Source organism: Drosophila obscura, unplaced genomic scaffold, assembly GCF_018151105.1.
Source record: "Drosophila obscura isolate BZ-5 IFL unplaced genomic scaffold, ASM1815110v1 contig_200, whole genome shotgun sequence".
Classification (NCBI taxonomy): domain Eukaryota; kingdom Metazoa; phylum Arthropoda; class Insecta; order Diptera; family Drosophilidae; genus Drosophila; species Drosophila obscura.
The window spans coordinates 7,216,501-7,234,985 of record NW_024542791.1 but is presented as its reverse complement, the minus strand read 5'-3'; the positions used below and the strand labels follow the sequence as shown (position 1 = coordinate 7,234,985).

Sequence of the window (18,485 nt, the reverse complement as noted above, 5' to 3'; positions counted from 1 at the left end):
TTCTTACCTTCGCGCCAAGTTCCCAGGGCGACAAACCGACGAACAGCGATAGCATCGCATCGCCATGACCGATGCCATTTGGTTGAAATCTATCAGCATCACGAAGCGGACGTTGGGCTTCCAAAGTTTTGGGATCCCAATACCTGTTAGGGATGACCAGGCGCATCAACTTGGCCACGGCAACAGCAATACCACACCTCACCACTCGTCGCAGGTTGGAGTTGCATGACAACATTGAAGACGCCGTAGTGACAGTCGGCCACGAATATACAGATGTAGCTAGTACAATGACTGTTTGGCCCTAAAACCATACAGGCGAAGGCGCAGCAGCGCAGTTTTTAGCTGAAAATGTTCCAGTCGCGCGCTTGGGTCAAGTCAAGACAACGGACGCCATGTCGGCGTGTGGATGCTGCTCACGCGTCTTCTCTGCCCACGAAATCAACATGAATGGAAAAAATCGCAAGACCCATCCCCAATAACATTGGTGACTATGCAATGCTCTTTAGGTCGTTTTAAATATTGTCTTCAAATGATAAAAATTCAGACTAAGATATTTACTCATTTCCACATGCAGCTGAAGTACCCATCATGTGTACATTCGACAGAATATATAACCGATCTTCATATTTTGAAGAAGTCGCAATGCCCTACAGTGATTAGTGTGCGTGTAAAGACACCACAATCAACGTAAAATAAACAACAATATGTGTATAGGCAGGGGCTGCTAGCTTGGGTGTTTTTTGTTGCTGTTGTTTTTACTTGGCTTGGGGCTGGGGCTTTGCATTTTTATAGCAATATCCAAAACGGATTTTGTTAAATCATACCTCGTGTGTATATAAACGAAGACGAACCTCTTCGAGGCTTAGTGCGGCAACGTCCACTTAACCAGCGACAACAAATCGCAACAATCCCCCAGTAGGTCTCAACAAACAAGTGCAGTAAGTCAGAGCCCCCATCCAAACGATGATGGACCAATAAATTAGTCGATTCAGCGAGTGTTCGTTCATATAAAACCAGTGTTCAAGTGAATTTATGTGCGCCGCACAATAGGCTATTAATTACACCCAAAAGAATATAAACTAAGTGAACTAAGAACAGGTGAATCCTCCTACAAATGTGAAAAAAGAAAAAACTAAATCGAACGTTTTGTCAGTGAACGGATAATTGCAGAAAAGTGTAAAAACCCCCCACATTTCCGTAAGGGAATGAAATAAATTACCGAATTTATAGGAACTCTCCGAACAAATACATACTCGTACAATATAATACTCAGATTGGGAAGAAGATTTATTAATTAAAGCATTTGCGGCGATACTTAAGAAGCATACTAACGGGTATTTTTGATTAACTCCTCTGTTCTGTTCAAATACAGTTTAAAGCACGAAACAAGTTTTACAGATCCGCAGTTCTTACAATGCGCAATAATTTTTGCGCATTTGCGCTTGAGGCATAATAAAAATTCTCCGATTTTTTCTTGTCTTTTTTAATAAGTATCGCAAAATCTAATTCGCAAGTTTTAATGAGAAAGATGAATTATAAATGCAAATTTTTATTGATTTGTGTAATCCGGGACGGCACATACCGGTATTCTAATGATACCATCATACGATGGTAAATACTATTGTACACTCCAAGGCACCAAAGCAATCAAGGCTCAGCTCATGTGGTCATATCGAAACAGCCATACCATACTGACGCCTCTCACACTTGTTTAATTCATTGTGTAACCTGCACCGAAATTCGCCCATATTTGATTCGTTTTTGCCCAAAGTGATCTTCCATATATGGAAGGTATTTTTATATCCATTTAGAGCTCATGTGTTGGTATGACTAAATAAAAATGTATGGAAAAATATTACGTGGCTCTAGGGCTTTTAAATTTGATTAAAATATCGTTATACGGTATCGAATTTCTGCCACAGGAAAAATCAATTTGTGGCTTAAATGTCATTAATAACTATCCCAAAACTTAAAAATGTATTAAAAGGAAACCACAAACAACTGACCCAATTAACTAATTTTGATTAAATTTGTATATAATTATGGGTTAATATTATTAAATTGGCATGTTGGAGATCACTCGTGAATACTGCGAATACCAAATATCAAAAATAAAAAATCAAAAACTAGGTCATGCGCGTAGCAGCGAGAAATGGGACCCAGAAAACTAACAATCAAATTAAATTCAAACGATTGTCTGTAAATAATATATCCACACGTTTTTATACACATCAAAAATAGTCCAAAGAACAAATAAAATATAGGCTGAATTTTATTTCCGATTTGCGCTTCTGCTTTACGAAACTTACGATTGCAAAAGCCAAGAGTACGAGTAGAAATATAATTATTCGAGGGGTCTTGGATTTCCTGTGTTTATGACCGTTAATTATCCATAATAATATTGCATTGTATAAATCTAGTTAACTTAATGCTGGCAATCTCCCAAGCAAATGGAGCTTTTGTGAAAAAAGTGCCTTATACATTAATAATACATTCGACAGAAAGAAAAAAATACTAGCCCAACCAGCCAGTCAGCTAGACAGCCAGCCAGCCATCAAATTGCAGAAGCCAATGCCACACAAAAGGCCTCAAATTGGAACCCCTTTATCAAGTGGGTAACCAAATATTAGGCATTGGCTACTACAATATTTTCTTCTCGTCCGTCTCCCTTTGCTTCGTTTGGTTTGTGTTTTATGTGTATGGATTTTGAAATCTGCAGCTTTTTTCTTTTTAAAGGTTAGTTGTATTATTCAAAAAGCAAACCAGTTTTTGCGAAGCAGATGCATCAGCATCATCACAATGAAGCGTTTGTAAATATTGTACGCTTTCGCATGTACTCAATTTACCTAATTTACGATATAGTAGATCTTACCTCACCCAGTACTCAAGATTCTTCGATATTTGTACTGTGACACACTTAATTATAATTATGCGATGAAACAAAATTTAATTTTTTCTGCCGTCAAGTTGAAATTATAAAAAATTTTGACGTGAGGGATAGACCCATGTCAAAAAAAATGATGTGAGCAAATTATTTATGGTTATTTCCTTGGGTTTTTAACTGATTTTTCGTCTTTGTTTGAAAGGTAGGGTCTTGAAACTTTAACTAAACTTCACAAAGAAATGAATGCAATGAAATTGGAATGGATGGTGCTACAAAATGCAAAAGACTAGAATAATTGGTTAGCACAAAGAAAAGAAAAACAATCAAAATCAATTACCCTTGAAGTTTATTCATCAGAGATGGATATGCAGTAGTGATATTTTGATTAATTTTGACTCAATAAGTATGCGTCTTACAGGTTGAAGTTAAAGCAAACACACTGAATATGGTCAACATTGGCCACATATTTGTATGGACGCTAATAGTGGTATGTATTTTAGTACAGAGTTACAAACGGATACTATCATTCTTCTCTTATTTTGAAGGTCATTGCTTCAGGGACGGATCTGAATAGTGATGAATCTCTTAATGATGTCTTAGGCTACTCCCCGCCCACATTCAATACTGAGACATCTTTGTCAGTTCAAAATATTGAAAAGATCGATGTAAAATGCGACCAACGAAATGGAATGACGGTGGAAGTAGACTTTTTAGAAAACTTTAACGGAGTCATTTACAGCCAGGGCTATTACAATGATCCCAAGTGCACGTATGTTTAGTTTTAATAATAGAGATTTACCATTTTGTAATTAATTATATTTCTTCCTATTAGCTATGTGGCGGCCAATAATGGAGACACAAAATTTGTATTCAATGTGCCGTATGATGGCTGCGGCAGTAAGCCGTCATGCTCGATATGCTCCTCAATTGAGAATGTTCTAATTATACAAAATGATAAAGATATTCAGAATAGTTGGGATATAGCGAGAAAAGTATCATGCAGCCGCAGCGAGGAGCAGGAGAAAACGGTCTACTTCAAGCCGTTCGTCGTGGATATGCTCGAAGTAGTTTCCGTAGATACCCCAAGCGGTCCAGTGGAGTGCTGGATGGAAATTGGTACTGGAATACCACCGAATATAAAGCCCATTGGCACAACACTGAAGCTTGGCACCGATGTAACGTTCACCATCAATGTAAAGCATTCGACTCAAGCATGGGACGTAAACATACTGAAGTGCTATGCCTCGGATGACATGAACTTTGAGGCAAAAACCACCAAGACGTTACAGCTCTCCGATAAGAGAGGCTGCACTATAAAGGAAAAAATATTTGGGGAGTGGAAAAAGTTGGAATCCCAGTCCAGGTCCAGTCTTACCTCCACATATTATAATACGCTCAAAGCATTTAAGTTCCCCGATCGATCCCAAGTATACCTAAAGTGTGATATTGAATTGTGCAATGGAGCTTGTCAAAGAGAATACTCATGTAGCAGCTTAAAGACCAGAATACCTACAGATGCGCCCAAGCCAAGGTGCTACCCCGGCTCAGAAGATCCTGCTTGTCTTTCAAATTCTTCCTCAATACCGACAAAGCCAACAATAGAAATAACCACGAGGAGAACACCAAATTATTCGGCGCCGACGACGTCTAGAGGTCCTATAACCACGGACACACCGAAATGTTATCCAGGATCGACCGATCCTGAATGTGTTTCACCGACAACGAGAAAAACACCAACTTATTCGGCACAGTCGACGACTAGAGGTCCTATAACCACAGACACACCGAAAGTTATGGCGACCCCGAGCCCACAGGGCCCGCACGACTAAAGGAGAGACCGCCGCCAACGCCCACGCCCCGGTTCTCAACCCGAGTCCTAAGGGCCACACCGGGGGGGGACGAGCCCCAGAGAACCCCCCCCGGCACCCCCCGCCAGGGGGCGGCCCCAAGGCCCACGGGACGAGACCGAACCACCAAGGTTCACCGACAACGAGAAAAACACCAACTTATTCGGCACCGTCGACGACTAGACGTCCTATAACCACAGACACATCGAAATGTTATCCAGGATCGACCGATCCTGAATGTGTTTCACCGACAACGAGAAAAACACCAACTTATTCGGCACCGTCGGCGACTAGAGGTCCTATAACCACAGACACACCGAAATGTTATCCAGGGTCGACCGATCCTCGATGCCCACAGAGGCCCGCGACGACTAAAAAGTCGAGATGTTATCCTGGCTCACCGGATCCAGACTGCCTCAACTGCTTCCCAGGTTCTCCAGATCCACGATGTCCTAAGGTGCCAACAACCAAAAAGTCAGGTTGTGAGGAGAACTCAGATGACCCCAGATGTCAACCTGCCACCTATTTACCGCCTACTACATATCGGACACCAACAATTTCACCTAAGCCAAGGTGCTATCCTGGATCGAGAGATCCTGAGTGCCTCCCCGCAACTTACCAGCCGCTAACAACAAGAAGAACACCAACTTATTCGGCACCGTCGACGACTAGACGTCCTATAACCACAGACACACCGAAATGTTATCCAGGGTCGACCGATCCTGAATGTGTTTCACCGACAACGAGAAAAACACCAACTTATTCGGCACAGTCGACGACTAGAGGTCCTATAACCACAGACACACCGAAATGTTATCCAGGGTCGACCGATCCTCGATGCCCACAGAGGCCCGCGACGACTAAAAAGTCGAGATGTTATCCTGGCTCACCGGATCCAGACTGCCTCAACTGCTTCCCAGGTTCTCCAGATCCACGATGTCCTAAGGTGCCAACAACCAAAAAGTCAGGTTGTGAGGAGAACTCAGATGACCCCAGATGTCAACCTGCCACCTATTTACCGCCTACTACATATCGGACACCAACAATTTCACCTAAGCCAAGGTGCTATCCTGGATCGAGAGACCCTGAGTGCCTCCCCGCAACTTACCAGCCGCTAACAACAAGAAGAACACCAACTTATTCGGCACCGTCGACGACTAGACGTCCTATAACCACAGACACACCGAAATGTTATCCAGGGTCGACCGATCCTGAATGTGTTTCACCGACAACGAGAAAAACACCAACTTATTCGGCACAGTCGACGACTAGACGTCCTATAACCACAGACACACCGAAATGTTATCCAGGGAAGTCCACCCGCCGGCCTAACACATCGAAATGTTATCCAGGGTCGACCGATCCTCGATGCCCACAGAGGCCCGCGACGACTAAAAAGTCGAGATGTTATCCTGGCTCACCGGATCCAGACTGCCTCAACTGCTTCCCAGGTTCTCCAGATCCACGATGTCCTAAGGTGCCAACAACCAAAAAGTCAGGTTGTGAGGAGAACTCAGATGACCCCAGATGTCAACCTGCCACCTATTTACCGCCTACTACATATCGGACACCAACAATTTCACCTAAGCCAAGGTGCTATCCTGGATCGAGAGATCCTGAGTGCCTCCCCGCAACTTACCAGCCGCTAACAACAAGAAGAACACCAACTTATTCGGCACCGTCGACGCCTAGACGTCCTATAACCACAGACACACCGAAATGTTATCCAGGATCGACCGATCCTGAATGTGTTTCACCGACAACGAGAAAAACACCAACTTATTCGGCACCGTCGACGACTAGACGTCAACCCCAGACACACCGAAAGTTATCCAGGGTCGACCGATCCTAAGGTTTCACCGACAACGAGAAAACACCAACTATTCGGCACGCGACGACTAGAGGTCCTATAACCACAGACACACCGAAATGTTATCCAGGGTCGACCGATCCTGAATGTGCACGACGCCACAGACACCCGGCGGCGACCGACTCATCCCACAGAGGCCCGCGACGACTAAAAAGTCGAGATGTTATCCTGGCTCACCGGATCCAGACTGCCTCAACTGCTTCCCAGGTTCTCCAGATCCACGATGTCCTAAGGTGCCAACAACCAAAAAGTCAGGTTGTGAGGAGAACTCAGATGACCCCAGATGTCAACCTGCCACCTATTTACCGCCTACTACATATCGGACACCAACAATTTCACCTAAGCCAAGGTGCTATCCTGGATCGAGAGATCCTGAGTGCCTCCCCGCAACTTACCAGCCGCTAACAACAAGAAGAACACCAACTTATTCGGCACCGTCGACGCCTAGACGTCCTATAACCACAGACACACCGAAATGTTATCCAGGATCGACCGATCCTGAATGTGTTTCACCGACAACGAGAAAAACACCAACTTATTCGGCACCGTCGACGACTAGACGTCCTATAACCACAGACACACCGAAATGTTATCCAGGGTCGACCGATCCTGAATGTGTTTCACAGACAACGAGAAAAACACCAACTTATTCGGCACCGTCGACGACTAGAGGTCCTATAACCACAGACACACCGAAATGTTATCCAGGGTCGACCGATCCTCGATGCCCACAGAGGCCCGCGACGACTAAAAAGTCGAGATGTTATCCTGGCTCACCGGATCCAGACTGCCTCAACTGCTTCCCAGGTTCTCCAGATCCACGATGTCCTAAGGTGCCAACAACCAAAAAGTCAGGTTGTGAGGAGAACTCAGATGACCCCAGATGTCAACCTGCCACCTATTTACCGCCTACTACATATCGGACACCAACAATTTCACCTAAGCCACGGTGCTATCCTGGATCGAGAGATCCTGAGTGCCTCCCCGCAACTTACCAGCCGCTAACAACAAGAAGAACACCAACTTATTCGGCACCGTCGACGACTAGACGTCCTATAACCACAGACACACCGAAATGTTATCCAGGGTCGACCGATCCTGAATGTGTTTCACCGACAACGAGAAAAACACCAACTTATTCGGCACAGTCGACGACTAGACGTCCTATAACCACAGACACACCGAAATGTTATCCAGGGTCGACCGATCCTGAATGTGTTTCACCGACAACGAGAAAAACACCAACTTATTCGGCACCGTCGACGACTAGAGGTCCTATAACCACAGACACACCGAAATGTTATCCAGGGTCGACCGATCCTCGATGCCCACAGAGGCCCGCGACGACTAAAAAGTCGAGATGTTATCCTGGCTCACCGGATCCAGACTGCCTCAACTGCTTCCCAGGTTCTCCAGATCCACGATGTCCTAAGGTGCCAACAACCAAAAAGTCAGGTTGTGAGGAGAACTCAGATGACCCCAGATGTCAACCTGCCACCTATTTACCGCCTACTACATATCGGACACCAACAATTTCACCTAAGCCACGGTGCTATCCTGGATCGGAGAGATCCTGAGTGCCTCCCCCGCAACTTACCAGCCGCTAACAACAAGAAGAACACCAACTTATTCGGCACCGTCGACGCCTAGACGTCCTATAACCACAGACACACCGAAATGTTATCCAGGATCGACCGATCCTGAATGTGTTTCACCGACAACGAGAAAAACACCAACTTATTCGGCACCGTCGACGACTAGAGGTCCTATAACCACAGACACACCGAAATGTTATCCAGGGTCGACCGATCCTGAATGTGCACCACAACGAGAAAAACACCAACTTATCGGCACGGAGAGCCTAACCAAGAACACGAGTTATCCAGGTACACAAGTGTCACAGACAACGAGAAAAACCCAACTTATGGACCCACGACAGAGTCTAACCGACACACCATTACCAGGCACCATCCGGACCCAACAACACCTAAAAGCGAGATGTTATCCTGGCTCACCGGATCCAGACTGCCTCAACTGCTTCCAGGTTCTCCAGATCCACGATGCCTAAGGTGCCAACAACCAAAAAGCAGGTTGTGAGGGAACTCAGATGACCCCAAATGTCAACCTGCCACCTATTTACCGCCTACTACATATCGGACACCAACAATTTCACCTAAGCCAAGGTGCTATCCTGGATCGACGATCCTGAATGTGTCTTACCAGCCGCTAACAACAAGAAGAACACCAACTTATTCGGCACCGTCGACGACTAGAGGTCCTATAACCACAGACACACCGAAATGTTATCCAGGGTCGACCGATCCTCGATGCCCACAGAGGCCCGCGACGACTAAAAAGTCGAGATGTTATCCTGGCTCACCGGATCCAGACTGCCTCAACTGCTTCCCAGGTTCTCCAGATCCACGATGTCCTAAGGTGCCAACAACCAAAAAGTCAGGTTGTGAGGAGAACTCAGATGACCCCAGATGTCAACCTGCCACCTATTTACCGCCTTCTACATATCGCACTCCAACAATTTCACCTAAGCCGAGGTGTTATCCTGGATCTACTGACCCTCAATGCCCTCAGGAGCTCCCATCGACAGCAAAACCGAGGTGCTCTCCAGGATCAACCTCCCCAGACTGTCTAGCACCAACGTATCTGCCACCAACAACGAAACAAACTCCAACTTATAATACAATTACATCTAAGCCCGTAACAACAGCGACTCCAACAGATGGGGAAAAGTTAAGGTGCTACGCTGTGTCGCCAGACCCACGTTGCAAACAGGACACCACTGTCAAACCCTCCTATAACTTGATTACTTCAACTCAGCCTCCCGCAACAACGCCTACTTATTGTTATCCTGGATCTATTGATCCACGTTGCCCCGACAGCGGATACAAAGGTACGAGTCGCATTCCTGCTACATATCTACCGCCCTTGACTGACCCGGGCTACGATAGGACTATTCGAAATGCAAAGAGCTCTTTCTTTAAGGAAATTAACCAATTGGCTTTCACCGATAATAACATTTTTGAGATTGATGAGGACGAAAGCGAATCAACTAGAGTTAAGCGCGAGTTAAAGGCTGCCGACGATGATTCTTTGATCATTTCGCAAGAGGAAGACCTCTTATCGAGGAGAATTGTTAAGCGTGAGTTCAGTGAGCGGCCATCAGAGCGAGAGGTGATTTCTCTGACACTCGGTATTCGAACTGGGATCAATGTTAATTAGTCATGGAAGTTAAAAACCTAGCACTAGCAATACTATTATAATACCCATCTTACACCGATATGTATTTTACTTAGCCAGATATTCATTAAATATAAATCTTTGTACAAATTGAAACGAACCACTTATGTTTGTTTGATTTTCCTTCATCGGTCTCATTGAATGTCGGAGATTTTGCTGAGCTATGACTTTCGGCTTACCTTTGTGCCTTTGTGCCTCTTTCCTCTTCCCATGGATCAGGTGGAATTTTTCTCTTCCCGGAAAGCACTTCTTCAGCTACGCACACTTCACGGACTCCAGCACGAAAATTTCATTCCTGTAAATTAATGTAATTTTATATGTTTATATAGGGATTCTTAAGATAACTCTTCACTTGAATAGAAAGTGCTGTAGCAATGGGCTTTAATTTTTAAATAATTTTTTGTAGTTTTTTATTCATTGAATTTGTTTAATACTCACAATAAGTTTTCACATCTTATTATTGAGAGTTGAGATGGAAGTTTGCTTGAATATCTGCTGTGAACAGAAAGAACAGGAACAGGGTGCAATCGTTCGAGGTTTACGCAATTCTGGTTGCTTGGGAAATTGGTGTTTGAGACTACTTAACAAACAATAAAAACATTTTCAAGGTTATAATACTTTTGTAACCATTTTAAGAAGCGAAACTCTCCTTTTAGATCAGCTTCCAAATTTCTCTGCTCTGCTGGGGCTAAATTATTTACGAAATTTATAAAATTTCGGCTGTGGTGTTTCGATAAAGTAATTAAATATATTTGGTGTAATATATGAGAACAAATCTTTACTATAATTTGAGTTCTTTAAGACTCTGGATAGCGACAATACGAATTGCTTTCAATTGACTCATGCGGAATCCACTCCTCATACAATGGTAAGCGACTCTTTAAGGTCTCAATTTCGCGCAAAATCCTCATGACATTTCCACCAACCAGCTTTTTTATCGCAGCATTACCCCACACCCTATCCCGCGCCAACTCTGCCAGCAAAAGAGCATAGCTCTTCGGTGCTCCGCCAAGTCCAATATGATCTACCCCGGATACTTTCCGCACATAGTTAATGGCATTAATTGCCTCTCGAACGCTTAATGTTCGATCTCCACACCGTTCCAAGTTGAGCAAAACGACTCCTCCATTTTCTGGCAAGAGGCTGTAAAAGATAAACAAAATTATTTATTCCTTATGCATAATTAAAATCATGATTTAGACCCACCTGAGCACGTGGTCCGGTATGGATGCAATACTTGTGCTGTTGCAGATAGAAAGTGGTGTAGCGTTTGTTAAAAGAACCGGAGCCTTTGCTGTTTGCAAGACGGCAAGCATCGCTGCCTCGCTTAGTTGAGATATCTCCACCAGCATCCCCAGGCGATTCATTTCGAGTAGCATTTTCTGAAATATATGGAATAGAGAGGATTGGTGGGGCTTCTTCATCCTCTGATTAGTACCCACCTCTCCGAATTCGTTGAATGAATTCGTTACATTCTCCTCTATGAGGTGATCTCTCCTGCGAATCGCAGCTGCAGCCCATGGTGTGGTGCACTCCAAGCTAGTTATGGCGACAAATCTGGCGCCAAGCAAATAAATAGAGCGCAATACTGCTAGACTAGTGCCCAGAGCATGGCCCCCACTGATGCCCATCAGAACAGCCACTTCGCCCCTGATATGAGTTTGCTCCATTTCATCGGCCGACTCCACAATATGCATTAGTTCGCTAGCAGCAGTAATGCGTTTTGCCTTATCGATGCCCTCCAGAGCCAGCTGAACCGCGTCTAGATATTGAGCAGCACAGGGTACAGCAATAGGCCACAGGACTGCGCCTATATGATTTTGGCGCACCTCGAACAAGTTGCTGCTGTTCAAGTTCGTGGTAGTTGGTGGCTTCCAGGACCCCTCAATGAGTGGCGATTCTGTCAGCAAGCGTCGAATGAATGACAGGCGGGCCTCTAGCAGCGAAGAGGAGCGCAGCTGTAGGGCCAATGGAATGCCACCTGCCATGCCGATGCATAAGAGTACCAGACCCACGCCCAGCAGAATCTTTCGGCCACGGGACCTTTCTGGGCGCTCCCCGGATAGCTCACTGCTGGAATCCTTTTTGGAGGTGTAAGGCGGAATGCCGCCATTGCTGCATCTAATCTTCTCGTTGCCACCACCGAACTTGGTTATTTCCGCGGGCAGCTCAATATCTGATATCTCTGTGAACACAAAACATTGCTGCTTGCAGTGTGGCTGATGCTGGTGAAGCGGATGCACTTCCAAAAATTCGCGACTCGGTACTGGATTCATTGCATCATACAATAACTATATACATATGTATAATTTGGCGACAGCTTTGGTTTTAACAAACAAGAACACAACACGTTTAGAAGCAAGCTGGAAACTCAAATGATTATTGATTTCTGACCGATTCCTTGGCGTGTCCTGCACCTTGTAGTCATGCGCGCTACGATGATATTTTTCAGTGTGGCAGCGCCAGAAATCGATGAAGAACGAAAATAATAACAAAATAGTTGACATTTTTTATATGTATTTAAAATATTTATAAATTAATAAGCCACTTTTTTATATTCCAAAAAGAATAAAAAACTACAGCTTTTTATTAGCAGCTATAACGATGTCCATGAGCTTGTGGTTCGGCAATGACTCTAACACGCACAGGAGCTGTATCTGGTTTGTAATGCAGTTGCAGCAAATGGCGATCTGCACAGCTTGGGCGAGCCGTTCCATGCACTTTTGATAAGCAGCATCGGTACGTGGATCCACACTGGTTTCACTCAAACGAGCGCAATAGTTCTGCAAAGACTTAGTAATCTGCATCAAGTCCTGGAAGGGCAGAGCGGTCGACTCTCCACTGGTCACTTGGTGTTGGAGCGTTCGCAAGACAGATAAGTGTAGGTTGCTATATGCAAGTCTGTTGGAAACCAACGGCGCAAGTACTGCCCATCGCAAGAGACCAGCCAACGGGGTAGCGAATGGCATTGCAATAGCTCCAGCTGGTAGAATCAGCGGCTGCTGAGATGCTTGACACAAGGTTGGGTTCTCATTCATCCATTCCGTAATCGCATCTAAAAGAGCATCTGGCGGTGGTGTCAGTGCGACTGATCGCTGCTCATTGAGGTAGAGCTCGGCCACAGCTACCATAAAGTTTGCCGCAAAGTGCGGCCCGACCATAGGCAATTGCTTCAATTGCTCTGGTGTCTTACGAGAGTACAATATGAAATCACTCACAATGTTTTGCGCCACTTCCAGACTCAGTGGGGTCTTGCAGCCAACTTGTTGCATCCACGTACCGGCCGCGGAGAGCAGTGGTGCCACTGATCCAGAAATAGCAGTACTTATTAGTCTGGACAACAACTTGGAACGTTGGGGTGTAAGGTGGCTGCCAAAGAGTGAAAGAAATATGGCATTGCGCGTGGCATCCCGTCCTGGCCTCGAAAAGTATTCAATGAGCGCAATTATCAAGAAGAACTCTTGACATAATGTCATCTGGCTAGTCGGCAACGACTGGGACTTTCGTCCGTCTCCGTCCTTGTTCCGCTCCAAGAAAATATATTCCGAAATAATTTGCATTACTAAATTTTGTTTGTTGCGGCTAGCAATAAGAGTTTCTGCAAAACAAAAAGAATAAGACCGGCCGGCAATAAAATAATCTGAATTTATCAACATGCCTAGGCGAGTTAGTGCCTCCACAGCACATGTTGGATAGTTCTCCACTTTCAGGTCTAGTTTCCTATGCGAGCCCTTCTCTGACGAAGACATTTCAACGCCGAAAATTAAAAAACGCGAAATTTCTTGTTTTGTTTTTTAATTTGTATTTCCATAGCCAGGGCAGAAAACCAGGGCGGCGATCAAACGAGACTTAACCCCCTTAACACCTCTTTATTTAAAAAGTCGAGCTCCCTTTATTAAACCGCGGAAAATATACTTTTTGCTTAGGATCCTTGTAGCTCCATCCTCCTCTTTACTTAAAAAACAAAAATGATCACCGACATCTTTCACCTGTAATGCGTAAAATATGTTAAAGTTATATAAATTTCGGGGAAATATTAAATAGCCCTCTGGTCGACAGGGTTAACGTTCAATTTTATTGATTGAAATCGTATTCCATAATTTTGATATTCGGTTTAATATTACTAGTTAGTTAACCCACTCAGCCCTAAGCAAATAATTTTATCCGATAGATACATAAATTTTCTACAAGATTGGCAAGTTTTCAGAAGTCCTTTTTATTGGATTATTTACATATTAAGGTTCAAACAAAAACAACATAAAACGAATGTGACGTCGCTTTGTGGCGTTGCCAGACTCGTGCCGAAAGCAGAGGCAAAGGCTAGCCTAAAAGAGAATGGAAGAAATACCCCGCGCGAGTCGAGCGACAGAACACACCAAGAAAATATGAAGTCTTACGACGGGAATAGGTCCAGGGCCGGATTAGCAGTTGCCTAGGGCCCTCCTAGAAATAACACAAAAATTTTGTACTGTATGGTTAGTGGCATGACGCAGCCCCAGTGTAAACAGCCTCTAAGTTTACCTTAAAATGCACCAAAAAATTGTCTATATTTAAACATTTAAACCTCTATTTATAGTTTGCATATAATATTTATAATATTTTATTGTACATAAATTTAAATTATTTTTTTATATTTAATTTTATATAAAGTATTGTCTATACAATATGGATAATAGAATCGAAATTCGTTTATTTCACAGCCAATTTCAATACTGACTTACATAAATAAATGTTTAACAGAAACCTACATAAGAAAATTGTGTAAAATTTTGTTTAAGAAATTTGATTCACTAAAATGTAGTTTCTTAAAACTTCTAGCGGTGCAAGTTAAATATAGACCTGATAGACTCCAGTCACGTTTAACTAACCATATTAACGGTTACCAAACAGACGCATAAAATAGACCAAACAAAAACGAAAACCAACCAAGCACTGGATTTAAAAGGACTTTCGAAACTATTAACAATACCACTTCCCAGAAGTTCGGAACAAGTGCGTCGCGCGAAATAAACCAAAAAGACAGGGATAATGTACTGTATTCCAGTCCCCGCATAGCTTCCTGTGAACGCCACAAGACTTGCCAAACTTTCCGTAAAATATGTGACACAAAACGGTGGGATAATGGCACACAAAGGGAAGAGTATTCGTACGAACGGACTGTACGTGTCGTATCGAGACATGTCTAGAAAGAGTGTTTGAAGATTGTTTTTCAGTGTTACCGCAATAATGGGAAAACTGGTGGACAAAGTAAAAATAGGGAAAAGTGCCAGAAAATAGTCAATGCCTATTAACAGACCTGACGCAAAGTCTGTGTACTCTTCATCGTACGGAAGGAAGTTTAGTGTGTAGAGGTCTTCAATTCTTTCAAATGCAAATATCCCTGTCATGGCTAATACTATGTAAAAAGCACAAATGATAGTATAATCATAAGAAAGTATTTTCGATACCATTAACTTATGCTTAAGTGGCGCCAATAGGCTAGGAAGTGAATGGTGGCACATGAAAGAGTAAACACAAGCGCCAAACAGCGAGGGGATACCATACACATTAAAGCTTACTGGGTGGCCTCTGGGTCCTCTTGCAATCAATAGTTTCAACGATATACAGATCATCAGAGTAAACGCTGTGAATTAGTTTAAATGCTTTTCATGCGGTCAACTTACTAAATATAAATTTTTGCTTACCCATCCAACGGAAAATCGCTGTGAGAATTTGCAAGTATTTGGTTTTCTGAATACTGAATGCAGCAAAAGGACCAAAAATGAGAGTGAATCCAATTAAAATAACTCTATACACGCTTAATCGTGATATTGTGTGCTCTTTCCAGCACGCGTGGACTAAATTATTCCTGAAGTCTCCAGGCCAAAACATCTGCCTCGAATTGAGGGAATCTGTAGCATTTGTCTGGTCACTTAAAATATGAAACTGTTTGACGTTCTCTTTAGATTTATGTTAGATCTTACCATATAACGTCCCGGAGACTCCTTGATACAGCAGCTGAATAGATACTCAAGTCTCCATAGAGATAAACAATCAGGCACAAGAAAAACATGATGCGGCCGATTTCGTTGAAAAAAATCGTCGCCATTTCGCCCAACTCAAATTTATGCGACAACTGATAATAATGATTTTCAGCATTTTGAATTGTCAAAGGAACCCGCTCGAGCTCTCTAAAATCTGATCCTTGGTCGTCAGATCCTCCAAAGGCATCATCATTTTCACTGCTCTCTGCAGAGCTTCGACTATGGTGACGTAGTGCCTGAAGGGTTTGCCAATTCTTGATAGCATTCGCGCAAGCCATAGCTTCAATAACGAAGGTAACTGTCATATAACTTATCGTGGCTAATAATATAATTACTATAAGACTTAACATCCATCCTGCCTTGGCAAACACTCCAGGTAAAGTCAATGCGCCTGTTCCAACAATGAGATTGAATATGAATATAAATCCAACCTGTTGATAAAAAATAAAATTACAATTTGCAGACATATCATATGTATAAATGAGTTCAGATGCACTATGTTCAATGAACGTTATCTATAGTACTGTGCTTGTGGCAACACATTCAGACACATCAATGTGTACATAGTATGTATTCATATTATGTTCATGCCAGCCATCAATGTTTTGATAATAGCAATGAAGCTTAAATCCAAGTGAATCACTTATTTGCTTCTGCGTCTTACCAAATTCGAATAGGTGGGTGCAGGCTCAGGCCTGCTTATAAGGCGCGGCATCTTTTAATTTCTTTGTTTTTTAACCACAGAACAAAAAAACAAAACAATTGTCGAGCTAGCAGTTCAATTAAACTAGTTCTTTGAACAGAACCTATATAACACGTTCATATGATTCGAGCCAGGGATAAAATAGCGCCAGAAACAAAACAATATTGAAATAGATGATGTTTCCTTTTTTTATTGGATCCTTTTATTGGATTCCAAGCTATACGCAGCACCTAATTTATTTTGCTTATTAACATAAGCAATGTTTGCTAGAATTTCACTATATAAAGATATATGCACATACATATGTATGAAGCAATGCATAGGCAGAAGGAGACACTTCCAACAAATCAATCGAAAGACTAGGCCATATTCGGATAAATCAAAAATTCTACACATCACGAATTAATCTAATTTTTTGGTGCACTGTCGAGTTGCGATTGCTTTGCTTTGCGGTTTGCCAATATACTCGAAATAAAGAACTCGCCAGCTTTATACGAGCTGCGGACAAGAGGGCCACTGGCTGTATAGAGGAATCCCAGTTCGTTTCCGCGCTCTTCCCAATGCTTAAACTTTTCAGGCGTAACATACTCAATGACTTTGAGATGCTTGTTCGTGGGCTGCATGTACTGGCCTAAGGTCAAGCATTCGACTCCAGCCTCTCGCAAATCGGTCATAGTTTTTTCAACCTCAGCATCAGTCTCGCCAAGACCAAGCATAATGGAGCTCTTTGTGATGAGATTGGGATTAAATCGCTTTGCTTCGCCAAGCACCCGAAGCGTTTGTGTATAGTGGGCACGTCTGTCTCGAACGAAGGGAGTCAGCTTCTCTACGGTCTCAATGTTGTGCGCATAGACGTCCAGACCGCAGTTTGCAATCGTTTCCACACAATCCAGATCCCCACGAAAGTCCGGCACCAGACATTCGACAAAAATATTAGAATTCCTATTGAAAGAATTCCATCGTTAGCAGGAGTTATGATTGAACCCGTTGTAGTTCTTACCGAGCTTTGATTTCTCGTACCGTTTGAGCAATATGTTTCGATCCACCGTCTGGCAAATCTAGAGTACATGAAGCATTTCATTTAAGTATCTATGGCACATGTAGTGACAGCCAAATACGAACCATCACGATCGACTGATGTCAGCACAATGTAATCCAAGCCCCAAGACGCGATCGCCTTGGCAGTGTTCACGGGCTCATTTTCGTCAAGTGGCGGCGGTATGCGTGCTGTTTTTACGGAACAGAAACGACAGCCGCGGGTGCAAGTGTCTCCCATGAGCTACAACGAAATATGTATGTACATAAGATCACGCTTAGTTATCAGTAAAGGTCAAGCAGCCTCACCATAATCGTGGCGGTCTGAGTTCCATTTTCACCGCCGCCCCAGCACTCTCCGATGTTGGGGCAACGAGCCTCCTCACACACCGTGGATAGTTTTAGTTCGCGCAGCTGCTCCTTAATCTTTGTGTAGTTTTTGCCCATCGGTATCGTGGTCTTCAGCCATGGCGGCAGACGCAGGCGTTGCTCTTCTCCCTTCTCACGACGCAATTTTCCATCATAGTTTTCCCCCGTACTCTTTAAGTTATCCGGGTTTTGGACAAAGTCTTGAAAGTTTGGCCCTTTGGCCAAACGTTCTCGGATCTCCTCGAGTTTCTTTGCATTTGTAGATGCTGCACGCTGCAAAATGATTGACATCAAATTATTTCCTTGTATCTTAAACATACACCTCTATCTATACTATGACTTACTACGACAATTGCTGTTGGCGAATTAGGTCTAAACGCTTGCAGCATATTTAAAATATTAACAAATTTCTGTTTTGTTTTGGTTACGAAATGAATAGTGTGACCAATGTAGGATTGGGGGACACTGTCGATAGGATTGATAGCGCTATCGAGTTTAT

The 18,485-nt window shown here is 43.4% G+C and overlaps 5 protein-coding genes across 8 annotated transcripts; 1 reads left to right on the top strand and 4 right to left on the bottom strand.

The window, feature by feature from the left end:
- The first annotated feature begins 900 nt into the window (after nt 1-900).
- On the top strand, nt 901-9,960 carry LOC111074439 (mucin-2). 2 transcript variants are annotated; one of them, XM_041593763.1, is made up of 11 exons: nt 901-938; nt 3,303-3,371; nt 3,430-3,653; nt 3,717-4,674; nt 5,054-6,030; nt 6,073-6,536; nt 6,636-6,672; nt 7,089-7,199; nt 7,311-7,910; nt 8,291-8,401; nt 8,914-9,960. In XM_041593763.1, exons 2-11 carry the CDS (start codon nt 3,330-3,332, stop codon nt 9,836-9,838), a joined length of 4,449 nt encoding a protein of 1,482 aa, XP_041449697.1. In that variant the 5' UTR covers nt 901-938; nt 3,303-3,329; the 3' UTR covers nt 9,839-9,960. The 2 variants fall into 2 exon arrangements, with proteins under 2 accessions (XP_041449697.1, XP_041449696.1); XM_041593762.1 differs by having other exon boundaries at nt 905-938; nt 7,089-7,910; nt 8,914-9,958.
- Nucleotides 9,961-10,247: 287 nt separating this feature from the next.
- LOC111074423 (dipeptidase 3) lies at nt 10,248-12,251 on the bottom strand. The gene is made up of 3 exons (XM_022367195.2): nt 11,299-12,251; nt 11,063-11,238; nt 10,248-10,999 (listed from the first exon to the last, which is right to left on the bottom strand). Exons 1-3 carry the CDS (start codon nt 12,130-12,132, stop codon nt 10,654-10,656), a joined length of 1,356 nt encoding a protein of 451 aa, XP_022222887.1. The 5' UTR covers nt 12,133-12,251; the 3' UTR covers nt 10,248-10,653.
- A 105-nt stretch (nt 12,252-12,356) lies between these two features.
- On the bottom strand, nt 12,357-13,695 carry LOC111074424 (uncharacterized protein C7orf26 homolog). Its single transcript, XM_022367196.2, has 2 exons — nt 13,515-13,695; nt 12,357-13,454 (listed from the first exon to the last, which is right to left on the bottom strand). The coding sequence occupies exons 1-2, from the start codon at nt 13,603-13,605 to the stop codon at nt 12,433-12,435; spliced, it is 1,113 nt and encodes a 370-aa protein (XP_022222888.1). The 5' UTR covers nt 13,606-13,695; the 3' UTR covers nt 12,357-12,432.
- A 798-nt stretch (nt 13,696-14,493) lies between these two features.
- On the bottom strand, nt 14,494-16,673 carry LOC111081887 (transmembrane protein 104 homolog). 3 transcript variants are annotated; one of them, XM_022378040.2, is made up of 4 exons: nt 16,544-16,664; nt 15,820-16,310; nt 15,541-15,767; nt 14,494-15,479 (listed from the first exon to the last, which is right to left on the bottom strand). In XM_022378040.2, the coding sequence occupies exons 1-4, from the start codon at nt 16,592-16,594 to the stop codon at nt 14,716-14,718; spliced, it is 1,533 nt and encodes a 510-aa protein (XP_022233732.1). In that variant the 5' UTR covers nt 16,595-16,664; the 3' UTR covers nt 14,494-14,715. The 3 variants fall into 3 exon arrangements, with proteins under 3 accessions (XP_022233732.1, XP_022233734.1, XP_022233735.1); XM_022378042.1 differs by lacking the exon at nt 14,494-15,479 and having other exon boundaries at nt 15,668-15,760; nt 16,544-16,672; XM_022378043.2 differs by lacking the exon at nt 14,494-15,479 and having other exon boundaries at nt 15,672-15,747; nt 16,544-16,673.
- A 260-nt stretch (nt 16,674-16,933) lies between these two features.
- LOC111074433 (lipoyl synthase, mitochondrial) lies at nt 16,934-18,442 on the bottom strand. The gene is made up of 5 exons (XM_022367212.2): nt 18,331-18,442; nt 17,927-18,259; nt 17,705-17,861; nt 17,583-17,640; nt 16,934-17,524 (listed from the first exon to the last, which is right to left on the bottom strand). The coding sequence occupies exons 1-5, from the start codon at nt 18,373-18,375 to the stop codon at nt 16,990-16,992; spliced, it is 1,128 nt and encodes a 375-aa protein (XP_022222904.1). The 5' UTR covers nt 18,376-18,442; the 3' UTR covers nt 16,934-16,989.
- Between the last annotated feature and the right edge of the window lie 43 nt (nt 18,443-18,485).